Genomic DNA, 27,736 nt, shown 5'->3' with positions numbered 1-27,736 from the left:
CATCATTGAACCCTATCTGCATATTTAAAGAAGGACCACGCTACCTTCCTGCGTGTGTCAAAGGAGCAGGTTAAGATAGGGACACGGTGGGAAGGCAGCGGGATCAGAGGGGGTAACTCACCTCATTTTAACAGCACCCCTTCACCCGGTGGGGGCAGTTAAAATCAGGGCCATAAGTTAATTGACTCATCAAGCTAGGATGGATCCTCTTCATTTTGAGAATTGCAGGAGATGGTACCTTGAAACTCATGCCTCAGAATGGAGATGGAGGAGTCATTAAACAGGAACAAAATCAGAAAGTCACACTTTCCACAGGGAGAAAAAGGACTAAAGGATCTATGTGAAGGTCAGTCAACCAGGTAGGTCTGTGAAGGGAGTCTAGGCTAGCAAGGGAAAACTCAGTCATCTAAAGGCCAGAGCTGGTCAAATCCAAAAGGCTGACCAGGAAAAGCTAAGTGAGCCAGTTTATATGGGTAGGGTAAAGTAGATTTATAATTTTCTGAGTGCTCTAAAATTATGTTAAGGTAAGATTTCATTATAACTGTTACTTTAAATATTCACCGACTGTCTATAAAATAAAAAAAGTTTAACTATTCATATCTGGCCTTGTTTCACTAAAGTGTTTTCAGTCTCTACTGAAAAACTGGAGAAGTGCTTGTAAGAGTATTTTATGAAATACACAATATCCAGTTCAGCTCACAAGATAACACCCATGGGTTATGCCATTGTATTGTTAGATAATGGTCAGTAAGGGTACAATCCTGAATGCAAGACATTCGTACTGCTAATGGGAGTGACCAGCACCACAACTCCACAATATATACTAACATTATGCACCAGCAGTATATTCTACATGCAAGTAGTTTAATGTTCCTTGCTGATGGCATACGACACAAAACAATGATAAACAAGGAAATGCAGCATTAAAATGAGCCTCACCCTCGCTGAAAGAGGTCCACATTGTAGAATTTGTGCAGCTCGACTGAAAACTCAACAGTTCCTTGTACTTCAGACATGATCTATCCCAGTGCATCACCTGGAAGCAAAGAAACCAAAGAAGAAATTACAACACAATAGGGAATTGCTTCAGTGATGTTAGAAAATGCTGCACTTAAAAAAAAAACAATGAAGGTATTCCTTGTCTCACTCCACTTTATATTTACTCCATTTCATCACTCTAACGGTACCTTTGTTGTTTTTCAATTCTTTCCTCAGAACACAATATGTTCCCTTACTTAGCAATACATGCAATGGCAAGCAGGATGGCTTAAGAGTTCAGAGCACTGTCTATGTAAAGCCAATCTCCAATACATCAGCTTTAGTTAAGTACCCGCACCCCTTTTCTCCTCTCAAAGCAATGACTCATACTACAGTACAGTTCCATGGGAGCCAGCAGCCTTTCTGCACCTCAAAGAAATAGCCATTCTTTATGTGAGAGCCCAGATGGAGAGGATCAGCAGGATAATCTACAATAGAAGGCATTGTGATGTAGCCTTATCAAGCTCTCACCGAATGTTCACACACAAACACTTTCCAGCGTGAGTCATCACATATCGATCAGGAGCAGAAACCCTGGCTGATTCCCCCCAACTCCCCACCTACGCTTGTCCAGGGCTATTAAAGCCAATATGTATTACCCCTATTTCTACCTTCGGCTTAGTTCAGCTAATTCAGCATAGACTAGGATCAAAACTATCACCCTGCTAGCTCAGTATATCACAGGATGGTGCATTTACCAACTCAGGCACCGGTGCACTTCATTAAATTACCTTAACACACAGTATATACACTACCCACTGAAGCAATAATGCAAACACTTACATAGGTGCATTGGCCATACCCTTTTGTTTTGACAGGACACGAAAACACAAGTCGCACGTCAGATTCTGCATCGTTAACTGAATTCATTTCTGATCACATATGAAGAAACTAGATACACAATTTTATCATACCACTACCAGGAACATTTAAAGTAGTTTCCAATTGCCTACTATGAATTCTACATGGCTACAGAATTAATATAAAACTATACACGATGAAATTTCTACGGCACAGACTGTCACAAGGGAAACGAGGGAGGGGAAGAGGGGAAACGAGGGCAGAGAAGGGATTCGCAGGGGGATCCAGAGGTGGGAGGAACTTTGGTTCCACCAATAACTAATAGTAACTCACTGAAATTGCACCAATAACTAATAGTAATACTGGTAAAACTCAGATTTCCCTCATAACCAACAAAAATATAACTCACTGATAGTTTATATGTAACTGGTAGTAATAGGTGTAACACCCCAATATTCTATCTGTCACTAGTATTCATCCTATAACCCACTGATACCCTGAAGCTACAACCAGAATCCCCCTGCACTCCGTAAGTCTAGTCAGTCTCCAGCTTTCACTGACCCCTTCACTGGCTGCTCCTCCCACTCACCACTTTGCTGCTGTTCTCGGTTCTGCAGAAAATACTGATCCCCATGTCCAAACCATTCCCAGACTCCCTCTCTGTACTAACGCTCAAGCCTCAATCCTCCAGCCCCCAGTCTCCCTCTCTTCCTCCCCACTCCCAATCCTATTCTCTTCCACTGAACCCCCAACCCCCAATCTCCCTCTCTCCCCCAACCCCCCGTTTTGCAGTCACCATCTCTTCCTGACCCCACATTCCCCAACCCCAGTCTACCTCTCCCTCCGAATCCCAACTCCTGGTTTCCCAGAACTGGGGAATGAAGTGGGGCAAGTGGAGCATGTTTCAGTGGGGGAGCATGTGGGGTACAGTGATCATAATATCAACAAGTTTAGAATAGTTATGGAAAAAGGCAAGGAACTATCAAGCGAAAAAATACTTAACTGGAGGAGGGCTAATTTCAGTGAGTTAAAAAGGGATCTTGCCCAGGTGGATTGGAATCAGAAATTGTTAGGCAAAACAGTAATTGAACAATGGGAGGCCTTCAAGGAGGAGATGGTTTGGTACAGAGTAGACACATTCCCACGAGGGGAAAGGAAGGGCATCCAAAGCTTGAGCTCCCTGGATGACTAAAGATATAGAGATTAAAATGAAAGAGAAAAAGGTTTATGAATCTTACATTAAGTAAGATTCGTAATATAGGAAAGAGCCAAGCTGAATACAGAAAGTACAGAGGAGATCTAAAAAAGGAAATAAGAGGAGAAAAGAGAGTGTATGAGTATAGATTAGCAGCTTACATAAAAGGGAACCCAAAAGTCTAATATAAACATATCAATAGTAAAAGGGTAGTCAAAGGAAGGGTGGGGCCAATTAGGGACACAAAAAGATCTTTTTACGGAGGCAGAGGATATGGCTGAGGTAATAAATGAATAATTCGCATCGGTCTTCGCTAGAGAAGAGGATGCTGCCAATGTAGCTGTAAAGGAGGAGGTAGTAATGATATTGGAGAGGATAAAAATAGATAAAGAGGAGGTACTTAAAAGGTTGGCAGTACTCAAAGTAGAAAAGTGACCTGGTCCAGATGGGATACATCCTAGGTTACTGAGGGAAGTAAGGGTGGAAATTGTGGAGGCTCTGGCCACAAACTTCAAATCCTCCTTAGATATGGGGATGCTGCTGGAGGACTGGAGGATTGCAAATGTTACACCCCTGTTCAAAAAAGGGGAGAGGGATAAACCCAGCAATTACAGACCAGTCAACCTAACGTCGGTGGTGGGGAAACTTTTAGAGACAATAATCCAGGACAAAATTAATTGAAAATTCATTTATTAGCCCATACTTTGAAAAGGATTTGTTAAAGGAAAATCATGTTTGACGAACTTGATTAAGTTCTTTGATGAAGTAACGGAGAGGGTTAATGAGGGTAGTGCGGTCGATGTGTATATGGACTGTCAAAAGGCATTTGATAAATACCACATTGTACCAAATTGTAGACTTGTTAGCAAAATTAAAGGGACAGTGGCAGCATGGATACAAAATTGGCTAAGGGACAGAAAGCAGAGTGTAGTGGTGAATGGTTGTTTTTCAGACTGTAGGGATTGTGTTTTTTAGGGGTCAGTATTAGGACAACTGCTCTTTTTGATATACATCAATGACCTGGACTTGGGTATACAGGGTATAATTTCAAAGTTTGCAGATGACACGAAACTCGGAAACGTAGTAAACAACGTGGAGGATAGTAACAGACTTCAGGAGGACATAGACAGAGTGGTGAAATGAGCAGACACATGGCAGATGAAATTTAACACAGAGACGTATGAAGCGATACATTTTGGTAGGAAGAATGAGGTGAGGCAATATAAACTAAATGGTGCAATTTTAAAGGGGGTGCAGGAGCAGAGAGACCTGGCCACAAATCTTTGAAGGTGGCAGGACAAGTTGAGAAGGCTGTTAAAAAACCATATGGGATCCTTGGCTTTATTAAAAAGATGTATAGAGTACAAAAGCAAGTAAGTTATGCTAAACCTGTATAAAACACTGGTTAGGCCTCAGCTGGAGTATAGTGTTCAATTCTGGGCACCACTTTTTAGGAAGGGTATCAAGATCTTCGAGACAGTGCAGGAGAGATTTACTAGAATGGTACCAGGTACCAGCTGCAATTATATCGAGCTCTGATGAGACCACACCTGTATCATTTTGGTCTCCTTATCTGAGGAAGGATGTCCTTGCCATGGAGGGAGTGCAACCAAGGTTTACCAGACTGATTCCTGGGATGGCAGGACTGACATATGAGGACAGATTGGGTCGACTAGGCCTATATTCATTAGAGTTTAGAAGATCTCATCGAAACATATAAAATTCTAACAGGACTAGACAGACTGGATGCAGGGAGGATGTTCCCGACGACTGGGAAGTCCAGAACAAGGGGTCACAGTCTCAGGATACGGGGTACCATTTAGAACCAAAATGAGGAGAAATTTCTTCACTCAGAGGGTGGTGAGCCTGTGGAATTCTCTACCACAGAAGGCAGTGGAGGCCAAGTCATTAGATGTATTCAAGAAGGAGATAGATATATTTCTTAATGCTAAAGGGATCAAGGGATATGGGGAAAAAGCGGGAACACGGTACTAAGTTAGACGATCAGCCATGATCATTTTGAATGGCAGAGCAGGCCCGAAGGGCTGAATGGCCTACTCTTGCTCCTATTTTCTATGTTTCTATGAGAGGGTTGTCCTATGAGGAGAGGTTGAGTAGAATGGGCCTATACTCTCTGGAGTTTAGAAGAATGAGAGGTGATCACATTGAAACATAAAAGGTTCTGAGGGGGCTTGACAGGGTAAATGCTGAGAAGTTATTTCCCCTGACTGGAGAGTCTAGAACTAGGGGTCATAGTCTCAAGATGAGGGGTGGGCGATTTAGCACCGAGATGAGGAAAAATTTCTTTGCCCAGAGAAGCTTTGGAATTCTCTACCCCAGAGGGCTGTGGATGCTCAATCATTGAGTATATTTAAGACCGAGATCAATGGATATTTGGACACTAAGGGAATCAAGGGATGTAAGGATAGGGCGGGAAAGTGCAGTTGAGGTAGAAGATGAGCTGTATGGCCTACTCCTGCTCCTATTTCTTATGTTCTTATGTTCAGGGATGAGGGACTTCAGTTATGCGGAGAGACAAAAGAAACTGCGATTGTTCTCCTTAGAGCAGAAAAGATTAAGAGGAGATTTAATTGAGGTATTCAAAATCATGAAGGGTTTTGATAGAGTAAATAAGGAAAACCTGTTTCCAGTGACAGAAGGGTCAGTAACCAGAGGACACAGATTTAAGGTAATCGGCAAAAGAACCAAAGGTGGCATGAGGAAACATTTTTACGCAACAAGTTATAATGATCTGGAATGCATTGCCTGAAAGGGTGGTGGAAACAGATTCTATAGTAACTTTCAAATTGGAATTGGATAAGTACTTGAAGGGAAAAAATTAACAGGGCCATGGGGAAAGAGCAGGGGAGTGACTAATTGGATAGCTCTTTCAAAGAGCTGCCACAGGCACAATGGACCGAATGTGCTGTACTATACTATGATACTACTATACTATGATATAGTAACCTTCACAGCCACTGGCAGTGTCTTGCCTGTGGTGGAGTTTGGCTGTAAATGAAATTACTGTGTGCAGCCCAATTCTCCCACTACCTCCTTGGTGAATTGGAGCAAATTAACAGAGTTATTCTGACAAATCCAAATAAATGCACCCCTTCCTAAATTTGCAGTTGGAAGGATAGCCACAAAGAAGTGCAGTCCATCTGTGGTGCAACCTCACCTACCTGACATCCCTCTATTGCTTCACCTTCTCTCTCTGCAGGAAACAAATGGAGCAGGATTCCCATAGTGAAACCTGCTGATCAAATGTCTAAGAAAAATACAAAGTGCGGCAGTGCCGGAGCAGTGGCAAAAAATAAATATTTTTAACAAAAAAGAATGCACAAAATTATTCACAAAGCAGCCTTCAAAAATAGTACTTTGTCTTCCCCTTTAAATTATCACTTCCACGTCCAACAGCAGGCTGGCAATCTGGTTGCTCGTTTTGCATGGGCACATTCATGACTTACTGCATATTTTGCTTAAACGCCAGAAAATCATACGAATGTCCAAAGGATGTTACTTCCACTGCACTGTAATATTGTTAAGATGTTCCCTGCAAGTTGTTCCCTGCACCTGTCATAATGACTAACAGAAATGTGAGATATGGATATTATGAAGAAGAAGAACTTGCATTATTGTGCCTTTCACGACCTCAAGATGTCCCAAAGCACTTGCTTTACAGCCAATGAAGTACTTTTGAATTGTAGTCATCGCTGTAAATGTAGAAATCACGGTAGCCAATACGCGCACAGCAAGGTCCCACAAACAGCAATGAGATAATAACCAGATAATCTGTTTTTAGTGATGCTGGTTGAGGGAAAAATATTGGCCAGGACATTCTGGGCAGACATCAACCATAAATGATCTCTGCCTACATTCATACTCCATTATGCCCCAATTACACTCTGCTTTGGGGGATAATGGTGCAGAAAGTCGGAAGAAATACGTCCTAACCCCAACAGTCACATCAAAAAGACCAATATGGCACACGGCTGCCTGGCTGGACCTAATACAGCCTGAAGCTTAAAATACTTTTATATGCTGCAAAGCCTGGACTCTCCCTTTGGTATGTGAAACAGCCAGAAATATTTCTCCGAAGATACATATTATTGTGTATAACTGATGTAATTTGGCAATACAGAGTGACAAGATACTAAAGTGCTGCAGCATGCCAACATGACCAGCATCGAAGTAATGGTTACTCAAGCACAACTTCAGTTGGGCAAGTATCACAGAATTTATAGCACAGAAGGAGGCCATTTGCCCATTGTGCTTGTGTTGGATCTTCACTACCTACTCCCATTTTCTTGCCATTTCCACATATTCATAATAACGCAAGAGGGAGGTCTTTCCAACGCAGTATTCTACAGGCAACTGGTGACAGGACAAGGGCAATAGACAGTCACAGGAAACGTTTCAAGGATGACCTAAAGTGAACCCTTAAGGAACACAACATTCATCTGAAAAACTGGGAAATTCTAGCCAAAGATCACACACACCATAGAAATCTGCTGTCAAGTTAAGTTACAAATTTCTATACTAATACTTGACAAATGTCCACTTGGGCTAGTTAACCAGACATTTTGCTGGTGTCTAAGGATCTGTGCCTCAATTAAGGCCATTGCCTTCATAGGACTGGGAAAGATAAGGTGAAGAAAAATAGAAAAGATGAGGGGAGGAATTGAGGAAACCATATGTAATACTGCGGATAAAGAGAAGACGCTCATATTATGCTGTGTTGTGTAGATTCACTTGTTCAAAAGGATCTTGAATAAAACATACTTAAAAGGATAATGTTGAGTAGGGTATTAATTGAGCACCAAAAAGGTCAACCTCAGCCTTGGATCATATGCTTACTATGTATTGCTTTCACAGAACTTTGAATTCTTTGAATTCTTATTCAGCCAATGCTATAAAATAGCTTACCACTTTGAAAGTGGTATTAAAAGCATCCAGAAACATTACAGCTCTTACGATATATTAATATTAAAAGATACATTATACATTTAATGTAACCAGAGGATGCTGACACACCAATATTGTAATTGCTCCATGACCTATTGCTCCAGACAGGAATCTAATATAATTGATAACCAGCCATCACTGCATGCACCACTCATCTGTATACGAGTGTTTTACTTCATCCATAATGGAGGTGAAAAAAAAAACATATTGCAGTTCCAACTCACCTTGGTGGGCAAAATGGTAGTGCTTCTTTAAAATAAACCCATTCCTCATATGGTGGTGGGAGAGGGGTGACACTGAATGCAAGTTGGTTTCCAGTCTGTCCTCTGGACTGAGGAAGATACATGGCCCAGTGAGATTCCAGGAGGGGAGGGAAAGGTTAATTTGGTACTGTGTTTTTTCCTAAATGGTTCTTAAGGCTGTCAATAAACCATGTCACTGTAACATTGTGAAGTCAACAGTGGGAAGATATTTTGCATCCTCAGTTCTGTGCCTACACACTTTATACACTGTAAGTATAAATAACAACCTCAGTTCAGCAGAAAGCTGGCTTGGTTTGTAAGAACATATTGGAAAAGAATACCTCATTTAATTATGGTGCATTTAATTCTGCAGCAGACCATGGAGATTTTACATCTTGATAATTGAAAATGATGTTCAGACAAAAAGCTCATTCTGGTCACAGGAAGGGTACTGTTAGACCAGCATGTCCATTGACGACTGCAACACCAGGTTGCCTTCCCTTAGAGGGATTTGGGAAAGCGCTTTCATTTGTCAGTTTTCTCTCCTCCTCTTCTGGAGACTCTGGCTCATGCTGCAGTACAATTTCAATGGCACTGATTACCTCCCATACCTTACCCGTTAGGTCATTTTGCACAGGTCAGCCTAAATAGTAAGCCCTGGCATGCTATTCTACCCTAAAAGGCCCTCACTTGAAGTTCAAGCGGACTCACTTTCAGCAGCTGTCACTACATAGAGATCAAGAGCAGAAACCATGGCCGATTTTCACCTCCCTAACCCAAGGTCCTTGATGCCAACTGTGGTGCCCATACTGTTGTCTCAATTAAAATTAGCCAACTCAGCACTGCCCAGAAATTGGGCCTGAGCCTTCTGCTTTGCTTGGTTTAGTTGCACACTACATTTGCCAAATGGGTCATTGGGGGAGCTGGTATTTTTAAATCATTTTGAATAATAATTTTTAAAAATTAAAACGGTTGGGGGTTGGAGAAAGTATAGGTTTGATACTGGAGAGGGAAAACAGGATTAGTAAAGCTGTTGGAATAGCAGAAGGCTCAACTGAAGTAAACAGTGAGAAAATATCAGGAGAAAGTGAAAGAAAAAGGCTATGAAGTAGTGAGGTTTAAAAACACTTGATGCAGAAGAGGCAAGGGGCTTCAAACAATTAAATGACAAATTCAGGTAAAAGAATAAGAGCCAATATTCTAAAAAAAATGAGTCAGGATTGACTGGAAAGTATATGAATGCACAATACATTCAAAACAAAATTGGAGAGTTAAAAGCATGAATAAATATGGAGGGATATGACACAGTAGATATAATAGATTGTGGCTTAAGTATGGACAGGATGGAGAACTTAATACGCCTGGTTATAACATTTTCAGGAGGGATAATAAAAGGTAAAAGCGACTGGGGTGGCAATGTCAGTAAGGATGACCTCGACGTTTGAGTTAAGATATGAATAGAGTTAAGAAATAAATAGGGAAATAGTATAATTCTAGTGTATATTATCGGCCACCAAACAGTGGAAATGAGACAGAGGGGGAGATCTTCAGGCACAGATATGCAAGAACAACTGCAGGCAGAGATATGCAAGAAAAACAGGGCAATAATATTGGGTGATTTCGGCTATCCAAAGTAAACCGGAATAAAGGTAATGCCTGCAATCAAAGTCAGACTGCCTTTTAGCATGCATTCAGAACTGAAGGCACTCACAAGATCAGTATGTTTATAGTCTAACAAGAAAATAAGCATTGCTTGATTTAGCTCTGGGAAATGGAGTGGAGTAACTGAGATGAAAGTAGGAGCCGAATTAGGAAACAGCGACCACAACACAGTTAGGTCCAATGTAAGAATAAAAATGATGAATTGAAAAATGGTAAAAAAGGGAAGCGAGGTAAAAACGGATCTGGATCAAATGAACAGGGCAGAAAAGGTGGCAAACAGGTGGACAAAATAGAGTTTTGTGGATAGAGACAAGCCAGTTAGCTTAACATCTGTCATAGGGAAATTGCTAGAATCTATTATTAAAGAGGATATAGCACGGCACTTAGAAAATCTCAATGCAATCAGGCAGAGTCAACACGGCTTTGTGAAAGGGAAATCGTGTTTGACTAATTTATTAGAGTTCTTTGAAGAAGTAACAAGCAATGTGGATGTGGTGTACTTGGATTTCCAGAAGGCTTTTGACAAGGTGCCACATCAAAGGCTACTACACAAAATATGAACTCATGTAGGGATAACATATTAGCATGGATAAAGGATTGGTTAGCTAACAGGAAATAGAGAGTAGGCAAAAATGGGTCATTTTCAGGTTGGCATGATGTAACGAGTGGAGTGCCACGGAGATCAGTGCTGGAGCCTCAACTATTTACAATCTATATCAATGACTTGGATGAAGGGACCGAATGTACGGTTGCTAAATTTGCTGGTGACACAAAGGTAGGTAGGAAAGTAATTTGTGAAGAGGATATAAGGAGTCTGCAAAGGGATATAGATAGGTTAAGTGAGTGGGCAAAAATTTGGCAGATGGAGTATAATGTGGGAAAATGTGAACTTGACAACTTTGGCAGGAGGAATAGAAAAGCAGTATATTATTTAAATAGAGCGAGATTGCAGAACTCTGAGGTACAGAGGGATCTGGGTGTCCCAGTAGATGAATCACAAAAGGTTAGTATGCAGGTGATTAGGAAGGCAAATGGAATGTTGTCATTTATTGCAAGGGGAATGGGTTATAAAAGTAAAAATGTTTTGCTACAGTTGTACAGGGCATTGGTGAGACCACATCTGGAATATTGTGTGCAGTTTTGGTCTCCTTTTTTAAGAAAGGACATAATTGCTTTGGAGGCGGTTCAGAGAAGGTTCACTCGACTGATTCCTGGGATGAGGGGGTTACCTTATGAGGAAAGGTTGGACAATTTGGACCTGTATACATTGGAGTTTAGAAGAATGAGAGGTATTCTTATTGAAACATATAAGATCCTGAGGGGACTAGAAGGGGTAGATGTTGAGAGGATGTTTCCCCTTGTGGGAGAGACTAGAACTAGGGGCCACCATTTAAAAATAAGGGGTCTCCCATTTAAGACGGAGATGAGGAGAATTTTTTTTTCTCAGGAGAGTTGTGAGTTTGTGGAACTCCCTTCCCCAGACAGCAATGGAGTCAGTGTCATTGAATTTTTTTTAAGGCTGAGTTAGATAGATTCCTGATTAATAAGGGAGTCAAAGTTTATAATAGGTAGACGGGAAATTAGGGTTGAGGTCACAATCAGATCAGTCATGATCTTATCAAATGGCAGAGCAGGCTCGAGGGGCCGAATGGCCTGCTCCTGCTCTTAATTCGTATGTTCGCATATATGTTCGTATGATTAAAACTAAATTAAAACTAAATAGGGAGGCATATGATAAAGTTAGGGCTAACAATATTAAAGATAATGATGAGGAATATAGAAAGTGCAGTAAGAAAGTGAAAAGGGAGATGAGAAGGGCTAAAGGGGAATATGAAAAAAGGCTAGAAGATAGGAAATAGAAAGAGCTTTTATTAGCATGTAAAAAGTAAGAGAATAAGCTTAGGGGCAGGGATGAGAAGGAAGTTAAATTGTGGAGGATGAAGGTATGGCAGAGATATTAAATAAATATTTTGCATTTTTTTTTACAAACAATGGTGGAAGTGAGAACTTTGGTGTACTGGAGAAGGATATGGAATAATGTCAGAGATAACTATAAAAAAGAAATTGGGTCTGAAAAAATTAGCAAAACTTAAGATGGGTAAGTCATTTAATCATGACTGCATGTATCCTAGGCTGGTGAAAGGTGTCAGAGAGGAGATTGCAGAGACTCAAGCCACAATGTTTCAATCGTTGTCAAATATGCAAATTGTGCCAATGAACTACTGCAAACTTCACAGCCACCTCCACCACAGTGCTGCCATTCCCCTCCATGTTCTCTGTAACACTTAATGTTTTCTCTTCTTTCTTCTTTGAACTTTTCACCATTCCCCACCCAACCCAAAACTTCCACTTTATGGCCTGCTCACCCCACCAACCTCTCAAAAGCCCCAACCTCCATTCCTCCTTACTGCTCCAATGTTTTGTACCTCCCTACTACTCAAGCCAAATACCACAAACAACTCTGTAAAAAAAAAATCCAGTTTGACTTATTCACTCACTGTAAATTGGTAGTCGTCAGAATACATTGTACATATGGGAGAAAGCAGTATATCCTCTTAAATTCTGTGATCAATACAACGGGAGATCCAATAGCAAATATTTTAATTCTTCCCCTGCAGACTTTTGTTGGTATTATTTTGGCTGATGCCTCAGTTTTACTGGTGTCCAATGGAGTAGTAAACTGCGTGGAGGCATAAGATTCGATTTTTAAAACATGTTTATTTTGTGCCACAAAATGCCATTTGGCAAACACCAAAAATTCTGCTACATTGAGGCTTGTTTATGTCCAACTGGCCTGGTCTCAATCATTGTTTTTGAACCAGAAAGTAAAGCGAGGAGGCCTACCACCAGAAAATTAAAATCAGTCAGCCTCCCCCTACATCCCAGTGGCTCGGGGGTAAATACTTCACATAAGAAAAATAATACTTGCATTTATATAGCATTTTATCACATCGTCAAAACGTCTCAAAGCCTTTCACATAATGAATTACTTCTGAAATGCAGATGCGATAACCATTCTAATCCAGCAACATTACATAAACATGAATGACCAGTTAATCTGCTTTTGGTGGTGCTGGTTAAGGGTGGAAGGTTGGCTAGAACCCATTATTCTGCTTTTGATAGCGTTGGTTGAGGGTGGAATCCAGCTCTTTGAATAGTTCCATGGGAACTTTAATATCCACCTGAACGGGCAGCGTGGACCTTGGTTTAAGGTCCCATCTGAAGGATGTCATCTCTGACAATGCAGCACCCCTTTAGTATTACACTGGACTGTGCATTCAAGTCCTGAAATGGGGCCTTCTGGCCCTTAGGTGAGAGTGTTAGTAGCAAGGCCGTACAATGTCACACTGATCCACACAGGCTGGCAAGAAACCAAGTTTGATCCTTGGTCTATATTGAGTAAGCAGATCTCAGCCTGGGCTGTGGCTACAGCACTAAAATCAGTTACTAGGGGTTGGTGAGGAGGGGGTGGTGGTAGCAGGAATAGGGGAACAATGGTAACAGTTCCTGCTCCTGGTGATCGTACTACAATCCCTGGTAGAAGTGTCCATTTGTGAATGCCAACTACGGATAGCGTTCGCTGAACTATGGTACCCACATGATCAAATAGATGTCCAGGCTCACACTGGTTGCTTAGATGAAGCATAGGAACACCACTAGAACCCAACCTAGCATGAGTCACTGCCTTCAGAATCAGGGGGAAAATTAGAAAGGAAAAATATATTTTTAAAATTCTAAAATATGATGGTAACCTTTCTCCAGATTACCACCAAAGGGAAGAGCAGGCCCTCATTCACATATCTCATTCTATACCTTCGTTCCAAGAGAGTCAGACGCCCTGTGCAAACATTAAACAGTACCAACTATTTCTTATTGCAACATGCTCTATTCTGCAAAGCATCTGGTATTCCCAGAACACTCTATGTGCATGAGTCTTGGCATAAAACTCATGCAAGTGAATTTATCATAAAAAAGGTAAAATGTTATCTGTCAGTGACTCCTCCACTGTGAATGCAAGGGACATAAGTCAGTGGACATCTCAATGTACTCTGCAAGAGGTCAGCCATGTTCTGCTTATGAATTGCAGTACAGTCCTCCTGATGTAGAGCCACTGCCTTCAACTGTAGCATAAATGCCATCAGTACTATTAAAAAAGAATTGTACGTTACATTAATCCTTAATCCTTTGACTTCTCAGTGAGTCTTTGTCACTCTCTTAGAATGTTAATTCTATGATATATTAAATTTGATCTGTATGTCATGCACTCCTTATTTGGGCATCACCATTCTGTCATGCATCTAGGTGGACAATAATTAAGTGATCAGCTACTGGTACCACTGATCCCCAGTTATGCCTGTAGCTCCACACTTCTACCATGAGATGGAGCGTCATATGCTTCAGATTCCTATACCTACAGCATTATTATTGAGGCAGCATTATGACCCCAGGATGCTACCAATGTCACTAACCTCCATCCTGGACAACAGTAAGTTTGGAACAACTACCTACCATTTTCTACTTCCCTTGCTTCAGTTTTCCACTTTTCTATGTTTAAGTAAATGATTTATTAAACTTTGCCAGATTGAAGGCCCATCCTTCTACTAGTTAGGGATCTCTCCGGTTCATTTTTCATTTCAATAGCTGACCTCCAAGGCTGAATGCCTACCAAAATGCTTGCCGTGCTCTGATTTAATATTTTAAAGCTGCGGAGAGGGCTCGCAGCCCCCATTTTGGCAGTCTGCCAAGTTCTTCTCTTTCAGAGATGGAGTCTCCTGGCTGTTCCCACCACCTCCCCCGTTCCCTGGGACCCGGATTTGTCCCTCCAGATTTCCTGCAGCCTCTGAGTACCTGTCAAAATGGTTCTCAGCTAATGCTTTGTTGAATGGAACTGTATGGATGCTTATGTATTAATAACTATTTCAATAAAATATCCTCATCAATGTGATCACATTTTTTCATTTAATTGATTTTCTTCAATGGTGCTTATTTATTTGACCTTGTGATTACATATTGTTTCATGCTTTCTGCGTATGTGTGACTTTCAAAATTAATTTGCGGATTTTCATTTTTGGTTACTTTTTGTAAATATATTGATCTTTCTCAATAATGCTCTTTCACCTCTCTGCTTTTGAATGCCTTTGAGGAAATTTTGCTTTGGTTTGAAGTTCCATGAGCAATGCCACAGAAGATCCACTAGTATGCTTTAAAAATGCCCGGTAAAAGATATTTTGTGTAATACTATCCGGATAGGACATCATGAAGTTCCATTACCAAATCATCACGAACACTAGGACTGCTGGACATTTTCCATTCAGGAAGTCACTAGAACAGAAATTAATGCCATCACATCACGAAATGGATGCCTGTAGCTCATGGTTTAAAGCAGGAAACATGATAATACGCTAACCAGGGTGAGTGGGAGAACATCTATTTGGCTCAATAGATAAACGATCCAGTGTGAAATTGTGCCAGAAAGCTCCCAGATTTGATCTGAATTGCAGTACAGTTCTCTGATGTAGAGCCACTGCCTTCGGCACTGTAGCATCAACACTAGCAATACTATTAAAGGGGAAGTGTATGTTACTAAATTGGCATATAATCCTCAATGTTGTACCTGTATCTGCTCTCTTCCTGTGGTCTGTACTTAGTTAGCTAATTTCAGACAGAGTGGCAATAGAGGTGCTAAATTGGTCTCAGTATCCCAGATACCAAGCTAGAAGCGAGCACTTGACAGCTAAGCAATGAGTGCTGCTACAAAAAGTGCCCTTATATGGACATTGGGTGACGACAGGATCGGGCTTCGCTGTGAAGTCCTCCACGGTTTAATAACCTGCTGACACTAAACTCACATGTGGGAGAGTGGGCGTTTCGACAAGGTAACGGAAGATGACCAGTGCCCATGGAACTATAGAATAGCTCAAGTCAGAGTAGAATATTGGCAAGAGGAGGGGGAGGATGACTGACCAACAGATCTACGTATATATCTGTACGGGTGAGGAATTATTTGGCAAATTAGTAGAATATGCTGTGATCAATGCCACAGGAAATCCATTAGCACTGAAGCAAACCTTACGACCAAAGAACCTTTATCTTAACATTCATTCATTCATTCACTCAAGATATTGGCTGAGCACTGCAATCATTTCAATGACCCTAAAATTAGTAGCATCATTTGAAGATCTATTCATTGAGGTCATTAGACAAAATTGATTCCATTAGTGCTGCTTCTCTGGGATTCTGATTCCCAAAGCAACGCTTGTTCCTCCCCTATTCATCCAGTTATGCATTATCCCACAGTGCTCTTTACTGTAGGCTACAATGTAATTTATAATTCAGCAGCACAGAAAAATATAGATAACAGCGAAAAGCCAACTAAAATAGACAAAAAGTACAGCTCTATAGGCTTGTATTCTGAGGAACTGATGTTTTTTTTCCAAAGTGACCATACAATTAGCAATGTCACAATATTATGATATGCAACACAGATGTGGTACAGTATTTAAAACCATAATAACTATCAACACCATCCTCAGCTTACTACACTGTGGTCATAAATCACAGCAATCGTGACAATCACAATCAATACAACGGGGCTTAATAGATGAATGACAACTTTCCATATGAAAGACAGCGGTGTTGGAAAGGGTATATCAATATTACTGTAAAATTGCATTCATAGTCAAATAAAGTAAGTTCCCCGTACCCTCCAACCTGGAAGTGTTTGTATGGCTGATAGTTGTAAGTAGTTAGTTAACATGGCTGAGCAATAACTGACTGAAATTAGTAACAAACGCTATAGTAAGACTTAAGTCAATGAAGTGTGAAGACTTATATTTGGTTCTACATGAAAAAGACACATGAACCAAGTTTTTTTAAATCATAAAGGATACTGCTATGATAGACTTGAAGTCCGTGGAGTGATAATTTACAAGCCAGCGAACCTCAAACTGCAGATTTAATAAATAATTGCTTTGCAATTATGTGTTATGGAACATGACCTTATTGACTGTAGACTTGGTTGAAGAATTCATAATAGAAATGGACAGATTCTAGATCTGACAGGGAGTGAAAGAATATGGCTGTTGTTAAAGCAGGAGCGAGGTAAAAATTGTGAGAGCGGGTCCTGAAGGTTGACCAATACATTGGATGAGTGACATAGGTTTAGTGGCCTTTCCTCACCTTTCCCAACCTTCTTACACACTTAGGCCAATATTCTAAGCCTTTTTAGCAATTTCAATAACCTTCCAACATTGTTATATGTCAACGTGAATATATTACAACAGCAGAAAAAAACTGTATTCATCAGAAAAGCAATGCTCTACAGCAATTTGGAGGCACTGGGTGGATAATTCATCATCATTTAGGCATACTCTACCAATAAATACATCGTTTAACAGAAAAGACATGAGGTTAATGTTGCTCTATAAGCTCTATTAGTCAGATACCACCTGGAATACAGTGTGCACCAATCACAGGAACGGTCTTATTACCCCACAGTGTGCACCAATCACAGGAACACTCCTATTACCCTTTTGCGTATACAGAGGAAAGGAACCAAAATGATTCTGGATACCTTTCTTTCTTTGCCAGAAACCGTTTCACTCAGTTGATAGCACTGTCTTCTCTGAGTCAGAAAAATTGTGAGTTCAAACCCCACTCCAGTACTTGACTACATAATCTAGGCTGACACATCAGTGCAGTACTGAGGGAGTACTGCATTGTTGGAGATGCCATCTTTCAGATGAGATGTTAAGCTGAAGCCCTATCTGTCTGTTCAGGTGGATGTCAAAAAATTCTATGATACTATTCAAAGAAAAACATGGTCTAGCCAACATTTCCCCTCAAACAAAATCACCAAAAATAAATTAACTACTTATTCATCTTGTTTGTTGTTTGTGGGATCTTGCTGTGTGCAAATTGCTATGTTTGCCTACATAACAATGACTACACTTCAAAAGTAATCCTACTCCTGCTCCTATTTCTTATGTTCTTAACTCTATTACCCTTTCTGTGAAAGGTGCTATATCAATATAAAATCTTTCTTTATCAGAAATAAAAAATATTTAGAAAGGATGAAGAAGTTGGGGTTTGTATTTGGGAAATACCCGATGATTGATATGATCTAACTGAAGTTTTCAAAATTAAGAAGGGAATTGATAAAAATGATTTGGACAAATTGATCACTATGGTGAAAGGTTCAAAGACGAGAGGACAAGTTAAAACTTAAAAGAGTAAGAAGGGAATTCAAGTGCAGCTGTTTCACAGAAAGGGTAATAGAGTTAAGGACATAAGAAATAGGAGCAGGAGTAGGCCGTATGTCCCCTCGAGTCTGCTCCGCCATTCAATAAGATCATGGCTGATCTTCGGCCTCAACTCCACTTTCCCGCCCAATCCCCAAATCCCCTGATTCCCTTAGAGTCAAAAAATCTATCAATCTCAGCCTTGAACATACTCAATGACTGAGCATCCACAGCCCTCCGGGGTAGAGAATTCCAAAGATTCACAACCCTAAAAGTGAAGAAATTTCTCCACATCTCAGTCCTAAATGGCCAACCCCTTATCCTGAGACTATGCCCCCTAGTTCTAGACTCTCCAGCCAAGGGAAACAGCCTCTCAGCAAGTACCCTGTCAAGCCCTCTCAGAATCTTAAATGATTCAATGCGATCACCTCTCAGTCTTCTAAACTTCAGAGAATGCAGGCCCATTTTACTCAATCTCTCTTCATAGAACAACCCTTTCACCCCAGAATCAATCCAGTGAACCTTCGTTGCACCACTTCTAAAGCAAGTATATACTTCCTGAGGTAAGGAGACCAAAACTGCACACAGTACTCCAGGTGAGGTCTCACCAAAGCCCTCTACAACTGCAGCAAGACTTCCTTACTCTTGTATTCCAACCTCCTTGTAATAAAGCCCAACATACAATTTGCCTTCCCAATTGCTTGCTACACCAGCACGTTAACTTTCTGTGTTTCGTGAACAAAGACATCCAAATCTCTCTGAACACCAACATTTAATAGTTTATCATCATTTAAAAAATATTCTGTTTTTCTATTCTTCCTACCAAAGTGAATAGCCTCACATTTCCCAACATTATACGCCATCTGCCACCTTCTTGCCCATTCACCTATCCTGTCTATTTCCCTTTGTAGACTCTTTGGAGTCAATTTTTGGATGGCCGAGCGGGTGCGATCGTGGCGGAGGGAGCTCCTAAAATTGGGGATTCCCGGAGCGGGTCCAGGGCCCACTTCCGGGTTCCCCAATGACACGAATCGGTGCGCGCGCAGCCCCCGCATGCAGGACTCCCACCGGCAATCAAAGCCAGCGGGATCCCACTTAAGATCATTATCTGGGTACTTGAGGTTGTTTACAGACCTCATGGGCTCGATATTATCAGGGCTGCAGGTTCGCGGCGGGGGGGGGGGGGGGGGGGGCGGCGATTGGGCGTGTGGGTAACGCGCCCGGTGAAATCAGTCTGCCCCGCACGCGATCGCAGCCTAATTGGATCCACTTACCTGGCCTTCTGGGGTACCCGCTGCTGAGCTGCGCGTTGGGCGGACTGCACATGCGCAGTAAGGTCTGTCAGCTGGAGGAGCCCTATTTAAAGGGGCAGTCCTCCACTGACTGATGCTGCAAGAAATAGGAAAAATGACAGCATGGATCAGGCCAGGGGGAAGGCTGCTCCCAGGTTTATTGATGCCTCACTCCAGGTCCCACTGGATGAGGTGAGGAGGAGGGGGAGGACAGAGATCTTCCCCCCGGCGGGCGGGAGGAAGCGGCCTGCCTCTGCCACCAAGAAGGCCTGGCTCAAGGTGACAGAGGAGGTCACCCGAACCCCAACATATCGCCCACCTGCATACAGTGCAGGAGGCGCTCCAATGACCTAAGTAGGTCAGCCAAAATGAGTAGCCTTACTCATTCCCCTACACTCCATCTGCCACATCACCGCCCCCACCCCACATCTCCTTCTGCACTGCCTACACTACTCTGTCACATCACTCCTCACACCCACTCAAACCTCATCCTCATCTTACCAGCACTTACTCGCCTCGCCAGTACTCATCCCGCCACTACCACTCAACCCAATCCTCATACAATCTCATGGCTCTATCTCATACTCACCCTCTCGTGCATCTCTTTCACGGTCAGCCTCACTCAACCTGCCACCACCTGTGCTGCAGCCACAGGGCATGCATCACTTATGTGCAGTAGGCAGCGTAAGGCAAACGTGTCGTGAGCATGAAGGGGATGCACAAGGGTGTTTGAGGGTTTGTCATGGTTTTTACTTATATTGAATTTCTGACCAACTCACATCACATATTATATTGGAACCACGACTGCCACGTCTGTGCGAATCTTGTCCGGTTCGTGCAATAATGCCCTTTCCTGAGGATCACAATGAAGACCCACACCTGATGACACCCATTGTGTCACTGCAGAGTGGGTGTAGGTGTATTTGCAGGGCTCTTTTGTGCAGACGAGCGAGAGACGTCGGCGATGTCCCCGGTGGCACCCTAGAAGGATGCGGAGGAGAAGTTGTTGAGGGCAGTGGTGATTTTGACAGCGACAGGTAAGAAGATGGTGCTCGGGCCAGCCGGGAGCAGCTTGGCATGAAGGAGGCTGCAGATGTCCACAACTACATGTCGAGTGACTCTGAGCCTCCGTGTGCACTGCTGCTCAGAGAGGTCCAGAAAGCTGAGCCTCGGTCTGTGGACCCTGTGGCGAGGGTAATGCCCTCTGCGACGCATCTCTCTCTGCCCTCCCTCCTGCTGTGCAGGTGGATGTGTCACAGCACTGTGTTGTGGAGCTCCACGTGTCAGAGGTGGACGGCGTGGCTGGCGAGGCTGGTGATGCTGTTCGCCCTCCGAGGAGGTCATGACTGCAGTTACGGCGGCCCCCATCCGGAAGATGTACATCTGAGGGGGTCCGCAAGGTAGGTACATGTGTCTGGATACCGGGGTAAGTGTGCAAGTTGGTGAATTTGATTGTTAGGAGGAGGGTGGTGGAGGCCAAACTTTGTCCCAAGTAACAGAGTGGCCTCCTGCAATGGGTGAGGGTCTCCCCCCAACAACTGACAAATGGACCTTTGCAGCTGCCACAGGCTGATAGCTGCAACACGTCCATTTGAAGTGGGAGTGTTTCCCCCAGTACGGGAAACAGTCCCAGTTGTTTGTAAAATCCCAACCCTCCTAATATAACAGGTCAACCAGGTGTGTAAACGACCTGAAATAGCAAGATAAATACTGTCAAGTGGCACCCCGCTGGCTTTAATTGCCTGCGAGAGTCCCACATGCGGGGGCTGCGCGCGCACGTCGGCGCGTCTGTGGGGAACCCGGAAGTGGGTGGGTTGGAGCCGGGCTCCCGACCCGCTCCGGGATTCCCTGATTTTCGGAGCCCCCCCCCCCCTTCCACCAGGAACGTACACGATAGCGGGTGCTAATATCGGGCACATTTGTTGGAAATTTTAGGAGGATTTTAGACTACCCAGAGCGTGTTTCCCATGCTGGGGGAAACACTCCCTGTTTAAACAGACGTTTTTCAGCCAGCAGCCAGTGGCAGCTGCAAAGGTCCATTTAACAGGTGCGGGGTAAACCCTCATTCATTGTAGCAGGGTAATCTGTCAACTCAGACAAAGTTTTACCTGCCACACCGTTGTCTCCGCACTCTAAATTATTAAATCTTACCCTAAACTCTGTTGTCCAAACACATTTACCTACTTTGTGGACCCCCTCACACTTACACCATCAGAATCGGGGGTGGGGGGGGGGGTCCATTGCTGCATTCATCACTCCATTGGAGGACAACCAACATCACCAGCCTCGCCAGGCATGCCGTCCACCTCTGCCACGTGGAGCTACACAACACAGTGCTGCGCAACAGGCACCTGAACAAAGTAGTCGTGCAACTACACATACACCCACTGCAGGGTGACTCAATGGGTGGCATCAAGGGTGTTCATGGAGAACCTCATGAAAGGGCATTTTTGCACAAGCCAGTCAAGAATGGCCAAGACGTGGCAGTTGTGGTGACAATGTAATATGTAATGTGAGTTGATCAGAAATCAAATATAAGTAAAAACAATGACAAACCCTCAAACACCCTTGTGCATCCCCTTCATGCTCATGACACGTTTGCCTTACGCTTCCTACTACACATACGTGATGCATGCCCTGTGGCTGCAGCACAGGTAGCGGCAGATGGGGTGAGGCTGACCGTGAAAGAGATGCATCAGAGGGTGAATATGAGATAGAACCATGAGATTGTACGAGGATTGGGTTGAGTGGTAGTGGTGGGATGAGAACTGGGGAGGTGAGTAAGTGCAGGTAAGATGAGGATGAGCTTTGAATGGGTGTGAGAAGTGATGTGATAAAGTAGTGTTGGCAGTGCAGAAGGGGATGTGGGGTGGGGGCGGTGATGTGGCAGGCGGAGTGAGGGGAATAAGGGTACTCACTTCGGCTGACCTACTTAGGCCATTGAAGCGCCTCCTGCACTGTATGCAGGTGCGTGATATGTTGGAGGTGCTGGTGACCTCCTCTGCCACCTCGAGCCAGGCCTTCGTGGTGGCAGAGGCAGGCCACTTCCTCCCATCCACCAGTGAGAAGATCTCTGTCCTCCTCCTCCTCCTCCTCACCCCATCCAGTAGGACCTGGAGTGAGGCATCTTTAAACCTGGGAGCAGCCTTCCCCCAGGGCTGCTCCATGCTGTAATTTTGGCTCCTTTCTGCAGCATCAGTCAGTGGAGGACTGACCCTTTAAATAGGGCTCCTCCAGTTGACAGCCTATGATGCGAGAACCCACCGATTTTACTGGGCGAGTTACCCATGCGCCCAGTCAACCCCCCCCGCTGGCAGCCCGCCTCTCTCCTAATTTCGGGCCCTTTGTGCCCTCTTCACAGCTTACTTACAATGACAATTAGATGGTACACCAATGGGATTTATTACGGAGCAACAGAATATGGTTCATGTACCCTACATTGGTTGTGTCATTGTGGTGTGCTGTCAAGCAGAGATGAACAGTGACAGAAGGGAAAAGAAAAATCAGACAGTAGTTCACCCTGGGCTACTATCATTTATCTCCTTGCCGCTTTTTCAAGATAGCTAATATCAGGGATCTATGATCCTACATTACACTGTATATGGATAACATTTTGACCACCAAAAGTAGATAAGAACGCATGAAATAAGGAAAAGACAGTCAACCAAGCTTATTTCTTCCACAGATTTCTATACAATATACCCCGCCACACCAATTAATCTCCCTTAGGAAAGTTCTGTGTAAATACTCCATCATCTCCAGAGGTAATCGAGTAAAACTTCAGAATATTCATCTGTCTTCGCCGCTCCACCATTCCAGCTAACTGCAGACAACATTCCACCACTCACTGCGCTCCTCCCAATCCGGCCCCAAGGACAGAGGATCAGTGCAACTTACTTCTGTCAAACATTCCTTTTATAGCAATGGGGGAAAGATGCACACTACAAATGTTTTCAAAAAACTTACAAGAAAAATTCATGTCACCTTAACCAAATAAATGACTGTAACTCGCTGTTAGATATCCGGTATTCTCAATGCACGTCAGTGTCAGAACAACCGTATGTCATGGTTCTAGACACCATCTCACAGTAAATTGACCTTGAGATATTCCTTATATGGTTACACTCTCACCAAATAGTCTACAGCATTACACTCCAGTACAAAAATAAAACTGTCTATAAGCGCACTTTTAAGCCATACGCAATTAAAGTTACAGATTTCTATTTTAAAAAGTAAGCATCCACAGAATAGAAATTACTGTGTGTAAAGCTACTTTAAAAAGGGAATGCATAAACATATAACTATTGGATATGTTATTGTCAAAGTCATGTGGCCTCTCACCATTTTGATTGCTTAAAAAAAGTCTACTCATTAAATAACTGTGGGCCAAAATCAAATTTTGTCTTATTTTGAATATTGAGTGCACAATTTCTTTTAGAAAGTAATGCAATTTATTAGCACAAAGCTACAGCTTTAATAAGATACAGCCCCGCTCTACTCTGCCCGCAGCACCAGAGCTTATTCAATTAAAATGCATCTTCTACTGTACTACATTGCTGTAAAGCACATTACGAAGCTATTATCTGCATCCAAGGACAATGTCCTCCAAAAGCAGAGTACTAAGAAAATCTAAAATAATGAAATGTAAATAACCTTCATTCATTGCTTATATCACTTTGGCCAAATCCAAGAAGGTAAATTCACTGATTCCACGCTTCCAGAAAAGAGCCATGTTCAAGAGGGAGCGCAGGTCAGAGATAGTACAATGCAGCACCAACTCTCCAGCCCATGCTCCATTTAAGCGCATCTCCCCACTAAAAGCATGGCAATGGAGAATTTAGTTCAACAACTTCACATACAACTTCAAATAGATTTGAGTAGGTCCTCTGTGTTTTGGGGGGAGAGGGTAGTCATTTTCCAAAATCATACATTCTTTGTCTCATCAATCAAGCTGTTGTTCCCTTACCTAATATGACAATAGACCTTCCTGCAATTGCTCAGTACAGAAACACACAATAAATAAAAAGTGACATGTTGTTCTTCCTTTCCTTCTTTATTTTGGGCAGCCTCTTCATTCTGCCCATAGCAATTTTGATGAAGGGTTCCCGCCTGAAACATTAACCTGCCTTTGCTCTTTCAGGTGCTGATGGACATGCTGTGTGTGAACTTCCAGGCTTTTTCTAATTGTATTTTACATTTGCAACATTCACAATCTTTCTTTGTACCTTGAATAAAAAAACTGATCAACATTTCCATATTCTTCAGCTGTATTCTTCATTATGGACCAGAATTTTATGTTAATGTCCAGAAATGTAACATTTACATTTAATAAGTGCAATAAGAAAGTATTTGCAGTTACATAACACTTCTCACACCCTCACAACAATGACAACTTTCATTTATATAGCACGTTTAATATATAAAAAAATGTCCCAGGTGCTTTGGCAAATAGGCAAAATGAAAATTGAGACCAAGCCAGGAAAGAAGATATTGGGGGGCTTGACCAAAGGATAGGTCAAAAAGATCTTGAAGAGGTTTTAAAGATGGAGGGAGAGAGGCAGAGGTGGAAACATGCAGAAAGCGAGCAGCTCACTACAAACAGTTGAAAGCTCTGCCACCAATGGTGGGTCAAAGGGAGAGATGGGCACTTTATGGCCTTGCCCCTCCTTATCTCCATAGCCTTCTCCAGCCCTACAACTTCCCTTCAACTCTCCGTTCCTCTGACTAATCTATTGTGAATCCCCCCTTCCCTTCACCCCACCATTGGCAGCTAAGCCTTCAGCTGCCTAGGCCCCACGTTCTGGAATTCTCTCCCTAAACCCTTTTACCTCCCTCTTCTCCTTAAACACCTTTCTTAAAACTCATCTTTTGTTTACCTTTCCTAATATCTCCTTTTTTGGCTCAGCGTCCAATTTTTCCTACTCCTCTGAGAAGCACCTTGGGACGTTTTTTCTACATTAAAGGCACTGCACAAACGCATATAGGTGTTTTTGTATACAGTCTAAGAGTTTGAGGCAATAAATTGTACTTGCCTGCATGCGAAGACTTCAGTTTTACTGAGTGAGCCCTGAAAGTATTCAGTGGTATTTTATTGCCCGCTGCTTAATGTAATAAATTCATTTTCCCAAACATTTGATGTGTGTGCTTAAGATGCAAATTCCCTCCAATGTTATTTTACAGCAGGCATGAGCCAATTTATAATGAATTCTTGCATCAAAAATGTTTCCTATAAACCTCAACTCCACAGCTCCCCCAAAAAGACACATCCTGATATTTTACACTCCTGGTGTGTGAGCAGATAGATGCATACATCTGAAACCCTGCTTTGCAATGCAGGTCAATCAAATATTAAAAAGTTAACCAGTCAACCTTGACTGCCATGATAATTGCAGTGAGTCACACTGCTGTCAGAACAGGTTTACAAATGAACCTCCTACAGATGCTTCCCAATCAATGACTTACCTCAGCGGGTTATGTACAAAGTGCACAATGCTGCACATGGCCCACTGAAGCTAAATGATTCTGATTATATTAGCCTTCTCATTACTTACGGGCACAAACTTTTTGTGCTGTTTTCTGCAGTTTTTCTTTATTTTATTCCCATTTTGTTAGCCCCTACTTTTCTTGTATACATACACACACACATACACACACACTTCCTCATAACTTCAGGAGTGCTCCTCCCGGCCCACAAGGGAAACATTTCCATTGCCTCGGGCTTCCCTTCCCCTCCCTTGACTGTGATCCCCTCCCAAAACCCCACCTGACCACTTACCTTAGTGTCGAGGTGGCCTCCCGCTACACGATTTTAACGGCAGAGGAGCCGCTTCCCACTGACTTCCTAGCCGTTGTGGTCAGGAAATTGGCCAGTGACATATTAATGAGGCTTAGCCGTTAAAATCAGCTGGACCTCCCTGCTCCAATCCCAGGCAAACCAGCTGCTTATTAGGCCACGCTCCTGCCCGGGAGTTAAAACCGACTCAATGGAGAGAAGGCACATAATTGAGATTGATAAAACAGAGTTGCCATAGCTGTCAAAATGGCAGAAGAGGCTTGGCAGGCCTTTCATTGTTTCTAACTTTGTCTGATCTTTCAATCCCTAATCCAATGTGCGCTGAGGTTAACTATAGCCTCCCAACCGCTGCCCTAGCTGAGATCAACTGATTCGGTACAGACTAGGGTCAAATTTGAACCTTCTAGCCAGTATGGCCTGGAATTACAACAGGCCAACGGGAAACTCAATAATTGTTTTTAAGCAGCACCAAGCATAAGGCTGCACCAAGAATCAACAATGGCACAGTCACATATGGCTACTCCTGAAGTGCTGTAAGGATTTTGGACCTTGGGTCAGACCCCATTTTACTCTTTTGAACTGCTGGACAACTCAACATAAAGGGTTAACTAGTCCCTTTAAGGATTTGGACATTCACTTGGACAGTACATTTACAGCACATTTGAAAGCAAGGGTTAACTCGTCCATTTATATTACATTTAGATAGTGATATGCACGGAAGATCTTTTGGACGACTCAAAGTAAAAGGTTAACTTGTCCCTTTAAGGATAGTACATATGAAAGCAAGGGTTAACTCGCCCCTTGACATTACCTTTGGACATTTGGACAGTGTAAATTCATAACTGCAAAGACAGCAAAGCGCATTCAATTTAAACTGAACATTTGGACATCAGTTTAAAACTGCAAAAGCAGCACAGTACAGAAATATCAACAAGCTGCGGTTTTCAATAACAACTGATAAGCACGAAAGGCAGAAGCTTTTGTTGCTTTCCAGAAGCTTTTAGAGACTTCGAGAGATTTTGAACCGGTCTCCAGTTTTCACCATAAATGCAAAGGATAAACAACTATAAGACAACAGCTGTGCAGAAGTTTCAAGAAGGTTCTAACGACGTTGGTTCTCAGGACATCTTTGATGCTGACCAACAACCTGGTTCTCAAAACAAAGGAGCTCGTAAATGCACCTCGATTTTTTTTTAATTCACTCATGGGATGTGGGCGTCGCTGGCAAGGCCAGCATTTATTGTCCATCCCTAATTGCCCTTGAGAAGGGCATTAATACGGACAAGAAGATACAGTGGATTCACACAGTTCTTGAGTGTTCCAACCAACCATCCATCATTAATGCAACGATGGGTGAGTGACCAAACTGGGTCTTCTCATAACCTGGAGCACACCCTATCAGTCAAAAACCATACAAAGATAGGACTTCGTAGAAGCTTCAACAGTCAACAGTTGAACAATTACTGCAGTATGGGCTCCTCCAACAATGAGCACTTCAATACTTTGCT

General features: G+C 42.6%; 1 protein-coding gene across 1 annotated transcript in view; it reads right to left on the bottom strand.

Moving 5' to 3' along the window:
• Window positions 1-27,736, bottom strand: part of fam135b (family with sequence similarity 135 member B) — a 392,147-nt gene that overhangs the window by 296,958 nt on the left and 67,453 nt on the right. Inside the window, exon 2 of the mRNA XM_067978580.1 lies at window positions 940-1,036. Coding sequence (XP_067834681.1) covers window positions 940-1,016 — 77 coding nt within the window. The 5' untranslated portion in view covers window positions 1,017-1,036. The remainder of the gene's footprint in view (window positions 1-939; window positions 1,037-27,736) is intronic.

This window comes from Heptranchias perlo, chromosome 3, assembly GCF_035084215.1.
Source record: "Heptranchias perlo isolate sHepPer1 chromosome 3, sHepPer1.hap1, whole genome shotgun sequence".
Taxonomy (NCBI): domain Eukaryota; kingdom Metazoa; phylum Chordata; class Chondrichthyes; order Hexanchiformes; family Hexanchidae; genus Heptranchias; species Heptranchias perlo.
This window is presented reverse-complemented; position numbering and strand designations above follow the sequence as displayed.